Source organism: Nyctereutes procyonoides, unplaced genomic scaffold, assembly GCF_905146905.1.
Source record: "Nyctereutes procyonoides isolate TBG_1078 unplaced genomic scaffold, NYPRO_anot_genome, whole genome shotgun sequence".
Taxonomy (NCBI): Eukaryota; Metazoa; Chordata; class Mammalia; order Carnivora; family Canidae; genus Nyctereutes; species Nyctereutes procyonoides.
This window is the reverse complement of record NW_026575117.1, coordinates 885,046-896,574: the sequence shown is the minus strand read 5'-3', so window position 1 is coordinate 896,574 and position 11,529 is coordinate 885,046. Positions and strand designations below refer to the sequence as shown.

At 45.3% G+C, this 11,529-nt stretch overlaps 1 protein-coding gene across 1 annotated transcript; it reads left to right on the top strand.

Moving 5' to 3' along the window:
* Positions 1-5,741: 5,741 nt before the first annotated feature.
* LOC129515132 (olfactory receptor 6P1) lies at positions 5,742-6,698 on the top strand. The gene has a single exon (XM_055333860.1). It carries the CDS (start codon positions 5,742-5,744, stop codon positions 6,696-6,698), a length of 957 nt encoding a protein of 318 aa, XP_055189835.1.
* The last annotated feature ends 4,831 nt before the right edge of the window (positions 6,699-11,529 follow it).

Sequence of the window (11,529 nt, the reverse complement as noted above, 5' to 3'; positions counted from 1 at the left end):
TAAAGAATACTCAGCCATTAGAAATGACAAATACCCACCATTTGCTTCGACATGGATGGACCTGGAGGGTATGATGCTGAGTGAAGTAAGTCAATCAGAGAAGGACAAACATTGTATGGTCTCATTTATTTGGGGAATATAAAAAGTAGTGAAAGGAAATAAAGGGGAAAGTAGAAAAAATGAGTGGGAAATATCAGAGAGGGAGACAGAACATGAGAGACTCTTAACTCTGGGAAACGAACTAGGGGTGGTGGAAGGGGAGGTGGGCGGGGGGTGGGGGTGACTGGGTGACGGGCACTGAGGGGGGCACTTGATGGGATGAGCACTGGGTGTTATTCTATATGTTGGTAAATTGAATTTAAATTTAAAAATGTAAAAAAAAAAAAAAAAAGCAGCTGGGAGTTTCCTGGAGGGACTTGTACTCCGCCCGCCTCAAGTATGTGTCAATGGGCTGCAGGTTATAAGGACGTTTAACTGCATCTACACTTCCTTCTACCTTAGCTTCCCGCATCAACTTGACCTCTGCTTGGACACTGCCAGGGATGGGGACATCACCACCTAGCACGGGAGGTAACTGGCCCGTCTGTGGCAGCTCCAGGAGACCGAGAGGCCCAGGAGCTCCCTGGGCCTGCAAGGCAGGCAGGAACCCAGAGCTGTGAGATGAGGAAAACCCCTCATTTTCAGAAGCAGACTCCGATCTGAGCCAGGAATCTGGAGTCTGAAATAACCCCCTGCCCACCCTCGGTCCCCGGCCTCCCCTGCGCCCCCTCCTAGCCCAGGGTTATTCACAAAGGGACGTGAAAAGGGGTGAGCGGGGAAAGACGCCTCCCCTGTTGGATCCCCCTGATGTATGGACAGGAGAGGAAGCACCTCTTCTCATCTGGAAGCAGACAAATAATACAGACGGTCCAGGTTTGATGAGTATTTTCTCAAAAAAATTTAACGATCTGAAACACCAATTAATTCGTCTGTAACTTTCTTATTTTCTTGTTCTCCTTCCCCAAAGGACCTTAAACTTGAATCATCATTATGTCTGTGGACGTAGACATGGAGTGGGAAGACTCGGGCGGTGGAGTCGACGTCAGTTTGCTTCCCTCCAGGGCCGTGTCCCCCCAGGCTTGGCCTTTCCGTTGTACCGAGCATGGCCCGTGTGGCTTGGCCCAGCCTTGTGGGGGGAGGTGGGTCACCATGACAATGTGTCCTGAGGGGCCCTGTCCCTGAAGATGAAGGCATAAGAGCCGGCTACTGCTGCCCCTGTCTGCTTCACGGCTCACCTGCCACACCTCTGTGCCGTCACGCCACGGACGGACGACTCAGCTTGAAAAATCATGAAGAATCAGCTTTCTTGAAGAGCCGCTGGGTCTGACTGCACCTGCCCAGAAGGAGAGGAAAAAGCAGACCGGGGACAAAGCCCGAAGGCAGGGCGCGTGGGTGGTGAGTGCAGAGGTGAGGCAAGCCAAGAGGTAAGCAAACCTGCCCGAGAAGCTCTTGCCTCACTCAGGTCAGGTGTGAGGGCCTCGTTCACCCACTACGCGGCCCAGAGCGCTCATAATCCTGAAGATCTCTTGAATTTCTCCAGATGTTCAATTGGCTTGACATAAAAAATAAATAAATAAAAAAGAAAAAGCTCAGTGATGCCGACGTCTCATCCTGAGAGCCCAGCTATTTTACTGGCAGTCACATGTGTATGGCCGGGAGCGGATGCTAAGCAGCACATCAGCGGGCTCACAAGCATGAGGCATGTGCTCAGCTGCACCGGAGCCCGGGCTGGACGTGTGTGTCGAGGAGGACGGGAGACCGCGTGTGGAAGGGCCTGTGCGAGCAGAGGCGGTGGGGGCGTGTGGGGACCTGTCTCAGCACCTCGGGATCCGCACCCGCCCCACCCCGGTGCACGACCCATGTCCTATCTCCCGAGCCAACCTCGTGGTGCTGCAGCTGCAAACCACTCTGGTTGTGCTCAGTGACAAGCCTAGCATCCAAAAGGGTAGTACCCGGGGCTACACAGACCCAGGCTGTGCCCGGGTGCCGGGCCTTGCAGCGCCCGGGCCCCCTGGCCCTCACCTCCAGCCCTGCTCTCTGCAGATCATCTAATGCCTTAAATCCGCTTCCCGGACCCAGGCTTACGGGCGCTGGCGGATGCAAAAGGGCTCCTGGTGGGTGCAAAGGGCTCTTGGAGCCTGCAAAAGGGCTCCTGGTGGGTGCAAAAGGGCTCTTGGCAGGTTCAAAAGAGCTCTTGGCAGATGCAAAAGTGCCCCTGGCGGCTGCAAAAGGGCTCTTGGCGGGTGCAAAGGGCTCTTGGCTGGTGCAAAAGGGCTCCTGGAGCCTGCAAAAGGGCTCTTGGTGGGTGCAAAAGGCTCTTGGTGGGTGCAAAAGGGCTCCTGGTGCCTGCCAAAGTGCTCCTGGCAGCTGCGAAAAGGCTCCTGGTGGGTGCAAAAGGGCTCTTGGCAGGTGCAAAAGAGCTCTTGGCAGATGCAAAAGTGCTCCTGGCAGCTGCAAAAGGGCTCCTGGCAGCTGCAAAAGGGCTCCTGGCAGCTGCAAAAGGGCTCCTGGCAGCTGCAAAAGGGCTCCTGGTGGGTCCAAAAGGGCTCTTGGCAGGTGCAAAAGGGCTCCTGGTGGGTCCAAAAGGCTCTTGGTGGGTGCAAAAGGGCTCCTGGCAGCTGCAAAAGGGCTCCTGGTTGGGTGCAAAAGGGCTCTTGATCGGTGCAAAGGGCTCTTGGTGGGTGCAAAGGGCTCTCGGAGATGCAGGGATGGGGCACCCCAGGGAATCATTCGCTGGGCTGCAAATGTCTGATCAGCTCTTCTTAGAACTGATCCGCTAGACGAAGTATCCCTTCTCCTTCCCCCTTTGCTTTTCAAAACCTGTTGTCCCTCGGGTGAGGGAAGGCACAACCAACCCAGTGTGCGCAAGGGACGCGGGGGACGTCGGTGCGGTGCCAGCTGGGCGCTGGGGGACAGAAGGACCAATGCCGGGCAGCCCGTCCTTTCTCAAGTCCGCCGTTTCCAGTCCACTTCTTTCAACACAATTGAAGGGGAGCTGATGGAGTTGTCAGCTAATAGATCAATAAAAGCCATTTTCATGATAGATGACTCTGCAATTTCTGGCACATAACTAATAGAAAGTTCAAATAATTTAGTGTTATTACTATAACAAAACGACTTCCATTCCCCGAGCTGTGGTGTATCAATGTCATTTATTTCCGCGAACTGCTTTCCTCAGTGTTTATATCTCCAAAATGAAAAATAAGAATGGAATGGATTTGGAAACTGCTCTCATTCTGATGATAAGTCGTCTTCACGGATGTGCACGAGAACTGAGAAAAAGTGCAGTCCGCGTTATTATAAAATGATACGCCAGTAAAAAAAAAATAACATTTTTGAAGTATGTCATATATTTTTATTGTTTTGGTGAAATGTATGCTGATTACAGAATAAAAGCTAATAGGAAATCTTTTCAAAACATTCATAGCCTCCAGAGTACAAGAAACAAACCAACAACATTCAGATGGATATAGAGAAATCGACAAAAGGCTTGTAATTATAAAAATATATTACAATGTCTTGAATTATGAGTTCAGTGAGAAAAATAATGTAAAATTTCCATTTTTTTAAACGACTCATGCACTCATGTAATTTTTGAAACAAGTATTCGTGGCACCAATGTTAAGATTTCACTGACCAAAAAAAAAAAAATTAAAGAAAAAAGGATTTCACTGACTGATAAAGGACCGATATAATAATTTCACTTAAAAAAATAAATAAATACAAATAAAAATCAAAAAAATAATAATTTCACTTAAAATGTAATTACTCACATGTGGTGGACATTAGGTTTCGTGCAATTATTTAAATGTATGACCAAAAATAATTGATGTCTAGTTTACAATATGCAAGCTGATATATTATCATCTTATTTTGTGTTTGTGGTTGGGAATGGGTTTGTTGTGGTTGTTTTTGTCTTAATTTTTTTTTTTTTAAACCTGAATAGAGTTGAGCCACAGGGTTGCATGAGTGCTGGGTGCACAACACCCTGATTCAGCTTCTCTACAGGTCGTGCCGGGCCACGCCGAGTGCACCTGCCATCTGTCACCACGCAGCCATTACGATGGTGTATTGTTTTTTCATGTTTGCATAAAGAAAAACAAATGTTAAGTTCCGCCAAAAATGAGAAGGCTTGATGATACGTAGCACATGACCCAATCTCAAGTCAGATGTCCGTGTTTATCAGGAGCCCCCCGCTGGCAGTATTGAGAGGAGGAGGCTGGCCAGGCTCAGAAGGGAGGTCAGGAGGCGTGAGATGCTCTCTTCCAACCTGGTGCCTCAAAAGCGTATCAGCTTTCTGTTACGTTGCACACAAATTCCACACACTTGGTGGCACAGCAGTTGAAATCTACTCTGTCTGTGGGTTCTGGAGGCCAGCAGTGTGGAATCAACGTGAAGACGTCGCCAGGCTGCACGTCCTCTGGAGGCTCCGGGGGAGAACCCGCTCCTCGTCTCTGGGGGCTGCGGGCTTTCTTCAGATTAGAGTCACACCACTTCCAGTCCTCAAGGCCAGCATCTTCCAACCTCTGTGCCACCTCTGTGGGGCCTTCTTCTCTGTGTGTCTACTTCACGTTGCTCTCTGCCTCTTTCTTGTAAGGAAATTACAAGCAATCACACTTAAGGTCCAACTGAATAACGCAGGATAGACTACCATCTCCATAGCCTTAACTTAATCACACCCACAAAGACTTTGTCAGACGATGTAAAGTTTACAGGTTCTGGAGATCAGGGTGTGGGTGCATTTAGGGGGTCCATGTTTCAACCTACAGCACCACACCTAGCATGAGACAATCCCGGCACAGAAAATGTGCTCCAAAACAGCTATAAAATGAATGGGAAAATAATTCTTTTTTTTTTTTTTTTGGAGCAGGACTCTTTTAGTTCTCACACATCCTGCCTCTCTCAAAATAATTAATTAATCGATTAATTAATTAAAAAATAGGGCACCTGGGTGACTCAGTAGGTTGGACATCTGACTCTTGATTTCAGTTCAGTTCGTGATCTCAGGTTTGTGAGATCAGCCCCACACTGGGGCTCCGAAATGAGTGTGGGGCCTGCTTAGGATTCTTTCTCTCTCTCTCTTCCTCTCCCCCACTCCCCTACTTGCACTCTCCCTCTCTCTCTTTCTAAAAATAATAATAAATTTTTTAAGAAAGAACATTTTTAGCTGATCTGTATTGAATTATCTCTCCAACTGAGAGATAGTGGATATTTCCCAAACCAACCCTTCTTTATCCCATGCTTCTTTATGTCTTTGAGCTACTAATTCCCCATTCCCTGGAGAGTAAAGCCCTCAGGCTCCAGCTTGCTATCCCTCCTTCTTTTATTCACTCACCCAACAAATATTGAATCCAGGTACTATGGGGTTACGGCTTTGCAGGAAGTGAAGGAAGAGCATGTTATGGTTAAGAAAACAAGAATTGAAATATTAAGACTTGTTCCGAAGTCACCCAGCAAGCACTTACCAAATTTCTACTGTAGTTAAGATCACTAAATCGTTGAGCACAATCCTCAAGTCTCTTCCCTTGAGGTGGGAGATGAAACGGCAAAGTGAAGGAGCTAAATGTTGTACTAATAATCAATAGCATACTATGGAGCATCTTCAGAGGGTTGTAACCTGGGGTTGTGGGGACCCCAGTTTGGACCCCCTGTCTCTCAGCATCTTGTTCTTCCTTTCCTTTCAGGTAGGCAGGTGGACGGAGATGATAGGAAATTTGAGTGGAGGCCACATAGCAGAGTTTATTTTGGTGGGCTTCCCAACCTCTCCACCCCTCCAGTTACTTCTCTTTGTCCTCTTCTTTGCAATTTACCTGTTGACACTGTTGGAGAATGCACTCATCGTTTCCACAATCTGGCTCACTCCAAGCCTTCACCGCCCGATGTACTTTTTCCTTGGCCATCTGTCCTTCCTGGAGCTGTGGTACATCAATGTCACAGTTCCTCGTCTTTTGGGAGCATTTCTTACCCAGGACCGTAGAGTCTCCTATGTAGGCTGCATGACCCAGCTCTACTTCTTCATTGCCCTAGCCTGCACCGAATGTGTCCTGCTGGCAGTCATGGCCTATGACCGCTACCTGGCCATCTGTGAGCCCCTCCGTTATCCTAGTCTCATGCCGTCCAGCCTGGCCATTCGCCTGGCTGTTTCCTCTTGGGGTGGTGGCTTCTTCAGCTCCATGATGAAGCTTCTTTTCATTTCCCGACTGTCCTACTGTGGGCCCAACATCATCAACCATTTTTTCTGTGATATCTCCCCGCTACTCAACCTTACCTGCTCTGACAAGGAGCAAGCAGAACTAGTAGACTTCCTGTTGGCCCTGATGATGATCCTGCTTCCTCTACTGGCTGTGGTTTCATCATATGCTGCCATCATTGCCACCATCCTGAGGATCCCTACTGCCCAGGGACGTCGCAAAGCCTTTTCCACCTGTGCCTCTCACCTGGCAGTGGTTGTCATCTACTACTCCTCCACCCTCTTCACCTATGCAAGGCCCCGGGCCATGTACACCTTCAACCACAACAAGATCATCTCTGTGCTCTATACGGTCATTGTACCATTCCTCAATCCAGCCATCTACTGCCTGAGGAACAAGGAGGTGAAGGATGCTCTCAGGAAGTTGGTTCTGGGCAGATGCCACTATCCTAGCGATGTCCCAGATTGATGTACAGCAGAACCTAGCCAGGGTTCAAAGTCTTAAGGAAGGAACAGGGTCCTAATAGTGCCACCCCAAGGAATCATAAAACAGGCTGAGAGAACACAGATATCAACTAGTATGCAGTTTTGCTAGATAGTGTCTGGGAATCTCCTGATACAAACAAAAGTTTATGAATCATTAGTCTTGTACAGGGTTTCCAAACTATGGTTGAATTAGCTGCATAAGACTCTCCTGGGGGTTTAGTAAGACATGAATTCCCCCACCCTGCTGCCCTCAAATTGTATAGAGTCTGGTAGAGCACGTCTAGGTTGCAACTCCACCATGCACAATTTCCAACGTCTTAGCAACTCTTGTTTCATAGCCCGTTTGAAAGTCCCTACTCTAGACCAACTTCTTATTTCATAAATGAGAAAATATAAGAAAGGGGATTTACTGGTCGATATGTCAAAGTGATATAGGCTTTATTGCAGCAGTTTTCAAGGTCCAAATTCTCAATCCCATTTCCATGAGAAATCACAGAAGTACAATTATTATACCCCAAGAACTGAAACTCGTGTCACCTAATCGATATTCTGTACAAGTCTCACACCCACTGCAAGTCAAGGAGGAGGAAGATGTAGTGTTGATATTCAGTGGTGTGTCTACCAATGAACATGGATAAATATCCACCTGCATCTTCCTTCTTTGACTCCCAGTGGGACACCAAGATGGTTGACCTAATGAGTGTTGATTCAGTAGTAGGTAAAATGCAGTAGAAAGCTTTTATGTAGGTTGGTCTCAGAATCTTCTCCAGCACTATGGGCAGCTTTTGCCTTAATTAGTTGGGACCTGGATTATACCATTTGCTAAATATTTTAAGTTTTTCTCCTGGGGCAAAAGAACAGAAAATGTCTTAATAAGAGACAGAATGAAGGAGTGAGGGGAGCGATGCAGATATCCATCTGTAGAGTAAGTAACATGCCTCAAACTCAAAGCCTGAATTATAGGCATTCTTCCAAGTTCCTTTGATTTTTGGAAACTTGCTTGAATTGCTTACAGAGATTTTCACATCCCGACTCAGGGTTACATTCTGTACATTTGAACCATAGCCAATGTTTCTTTAGTAGTGGGATATGTAGAAGAGAAAAAAAATAGCAATATTGAACAAATATTCATAAATACAAATTGTCCTAATTGATGCATCTGCTCATTCTGGACTAGGCTTGGGGGGAGAAAAAGATGATTGTTTATTAAAGAATCTACTTGCTCAATAATCATTTTAGGTTTTCCAGAATCTAAAATGAAATAACAACAACAGAAACAAAGAAATCTGACACTTTTAAAAGTGTAAGTTGGTTTATTTCCGTGAAATTCCTAAATAGCCTTTTAAAGAATCATCTCTGGGATTGGCTCCGTGTACCTTCCCCTCATTATGTTCTCTTTTCCTTTCATAGAGTTATGGAAGGCACGGTGTTTTATGGGAAGAATTCTGCTCCTAAAACCAAGAAATGTCGCTTTGATCCTAGTTTTACTTCTGATAAGTCCCTGTTACAATCAAAATATTATCACCTACCTCATACGCTTGCTGCAAATATCAAATAAATAATGTATGTGGGAGTGAAGTGTTAAAAATCTCTTCTCTCTGTAGGTAAATTTCACCTTGAATTAGCTTTCTTTTCTTCCCCCAGCTTTATCGAAACACAGCTGACAAATAAAATTGAAAGTGTATAATGCGACGACTTGACATTCATACACACTGCGAAAAAATTCACCTTCCGTTAACTTTCTAGCTCAGGGCCCTCGGAAGCCTGGTAAATGCTACTAAGCAGCATTGTCTAGGGTACAAATGAGCTCCGATGAGTAAAAGTCCTCTGGACTGGGAAAATAATGACAGTATTAAAAGCTTCTGGGGTCAGTCACAGCTTCAGGCTACTTTTGAGACTTGGGGTGCCTTTCGTTGGGAGCCCTGGACACCGGGGACATCGCAGAACTGTTAGCAGAGACAACAGCTCTTTGGGCCTTGAGGGCTCCAAGTCAAGGTGGACCAGGTGTCCCTGTGTGAGAACCTCATGGCCTCACCCCTGCCCTGTGACTTTGAATTCCAGAGACTACTTCCCGAGTCGGCTTCCAGCACTCCTTCCCTGGAAGAGAAATCCCGGGTGTCGCCCTGCCCGCCTGCTGTGTCACTGTCCTGTTTTATTCTAAGGGAAGCTGATGCCGAGAGAGCATGCGTGCAAGTGGGCAGAGGGGCCGGGGGAGAGGGGGAGGGAATCACACACAGATGGCCTTGCTGAACCCAGAGCCCAGGCGGGGCTTGATCCCAAGGCCCCGAGATCATGACCTGAGATGAAATCAAGAGTTGGACACTTAACTGACGGAGCCACCCAGGAGCCCCTCAAGTATTTTTTTTAATTAAATGATAAAAATTAATTCTCATTTGTTGGAGTCACTGTAATGTGTGCTTTCTTTTATTTTCACCCTAATACACCCGATATAACATATTCATCTAATTTTTGCCTTGTGTTCTTTTAGAATTTTTCAATTGATTTTTTGTTTTAGGGTTTTTTTAAAAAAATTCAAATGAAATGTATTTTTCTAAGTTGCCAGATTAAGATCATGATGTCTCCCCCCCCCACCTCCTCTCTCGTCATTCCATGAAACGTGAGATTTACTGTCTCTTCAAAGTTGTAATTCATAGGTTAGCCTGAGAGAGGTTGGCCATTTCCCCGACGCTACACCACAGTCCCAGGCGCTACTACAAGTCAATTTTATATTCTTTTATTTTACCACACTTTATTTTATTTCATTTTGTTTTCTTTCTTTCTTTCTTTTTTTTATAATAAATTTATTTTTTATTGGTGTTCAATTAGCCTGCAAATGATGTATCAGAGAAAAGGCTAGTTTCCAAGATCTATTTCTTTGTCTTTAGGTTATGAACGTGCTCAGTGGAGCCGACTTTCCATGGGAGAGGGATAACAGAAAGGGAAAAAGGGAGGGCGTTGTGTTCATTATGAATCTTTAAATAAATATAATTTATTTTACAACAGGGGCACTATTCATCACAATTAACTAAAAATGCTCAAACACTTAAGAAGAAACCATAAGCTGTGTGATTTTTCATTCTTAAAACAATGCATAGAAGACACAAAATGTGGTTATTTGCCTCAAAATTTTTATAATGAGAGGAAATAGAAAACATACGATTTTCAGAAACGATGATAAAATGAAAGGAAAAATATGGATTTTTCCAGTAAACTTCAACTTTTACATTTAAAAATCCCTCTATTTCTCCTTTCCAAAGCTAAAGGCCTTATTGATCCTGAATATGCTTCCAGAGTCAGACATATCACAATATATAACCTCTGCGCTTTTTCTTGCTCAGCTGAAAGCTTGGTCTCTATATTTTTAAATATGATAATTAACTTTTTTCTTCTGTGACAAGAAACAATAAAGAGCTACTTAGAATTTCTTTTTTTGCTTTAAGCACTCAGAGTTCTAACTGCAGCTTTCTTCTTTGTACCAAGGAATGACTGTATACAGTCATAACAAGAAAAGATGCTATTTTGTTTTATTAACTTTTGGGTTAATGTTAGCACTGCCTTTTAAAGATGAGGAACGTGGTGCTTGGAGAGGCTTGGGAATTTGCCTCACAGAGCTAACAGAGAGCAGTGAAAACTCATGTGTTTCTTTTTTTATTGACTACATTTGATTTGACATGACATTGTGTGGATTTAAGTGTGTACAACGTGTTAAAATTTGATAATGTTTACATATTGTAATATGATTGTCTTCGTAGCTATATTCATCGCATTACATGATTATAGTCCCACATTGTTGTCTATACTCCTTATACTGTGCATTGAAAACTATGGCTTGTTTGCTCTCCGTTCAAGCGTGTACCCTAAACACTGTGAGTCTTACCACCTCCTCACCCCCGCTCCCCAGTAATCGCATCCTGACATCTGTTTTGTATGAGTTTGACGTTTTCTTTCAAGGTTCCATACATTAGCGATATCGTTTAGTACTTGTCTTTATCTGACTTAACTCACTGACCATAATGTTCTCAAGGTTCATCTGTGTTGTCTCAAAAGGCAGGATTCTCTCCTTTCTCGTGGCCAAATTCTCATGACATGTCTTTTTTCATCTATTCATCCACTGATGGGCATTTAGGTTGATTTCTTGGCTACGCGTCTTGGCTACTGTGAATAATGCTGTAATAATGAACGTGGGGATGTGTATGTCTCTTTGAAATGCATACGTGTCCCTTTAGCTATTGAGTTCCTGATGCGTGAGAGTCGCGTAGGTGTGTAGAGCTGATACTTGTGTGCATAACACCTAAGATGTTTGAAGTTTGTATGTGTGTGTGTGTATACTTGGGCCCCCAAATAAGAGTCCATGAATGCCATTCTGACTTTCTGCTGAATGACTTTGGTTATAGCGCTATCTTCTAGTATAAGAATGTGTAAGTATAAAGGATCCTGTTATTTGTGAGCCCATTCTCCGGAAAGAGAATACATGTGCACACACATGCACACACAGGCTTCTCCTCACCTTCCTCTGCCCCAGAGTCTGGCAGGGAGGAAGGCCATGTGCGTCAAGCCTAAGATCTCTCTTGAGCCATTTAGCTTGCCAGCTCTTCCCTTAGTATTCCACTCAGGTCCCCTCGGGGAGGCGAGGCGAAAGGCCAAATACTTTCCTGAGGGCTGTGTCTGCAGAGAGGTCCCCTGTGGGTGGGAGGGGGTTGGTGTGTGCTCCTCCAGTAGCTTGGAGGCAGGCAGAGCACAAATAGCTCATTCTGTGCCTTCTTCAAGCTGAGCAGAGACACAACCAGCACCTCTTGAGCTTGGGGATATTGTCT

Bases quoted from the DNA above. Each gene is read 5' to 3' on its own strand.
- LOC129515132 (XM_055333860.1), top strand. From the start codon at position 5,742: ATGATAGGAAATTTGAGTGGAGGCCACATAGCAGAGTTTATTTTGGTG.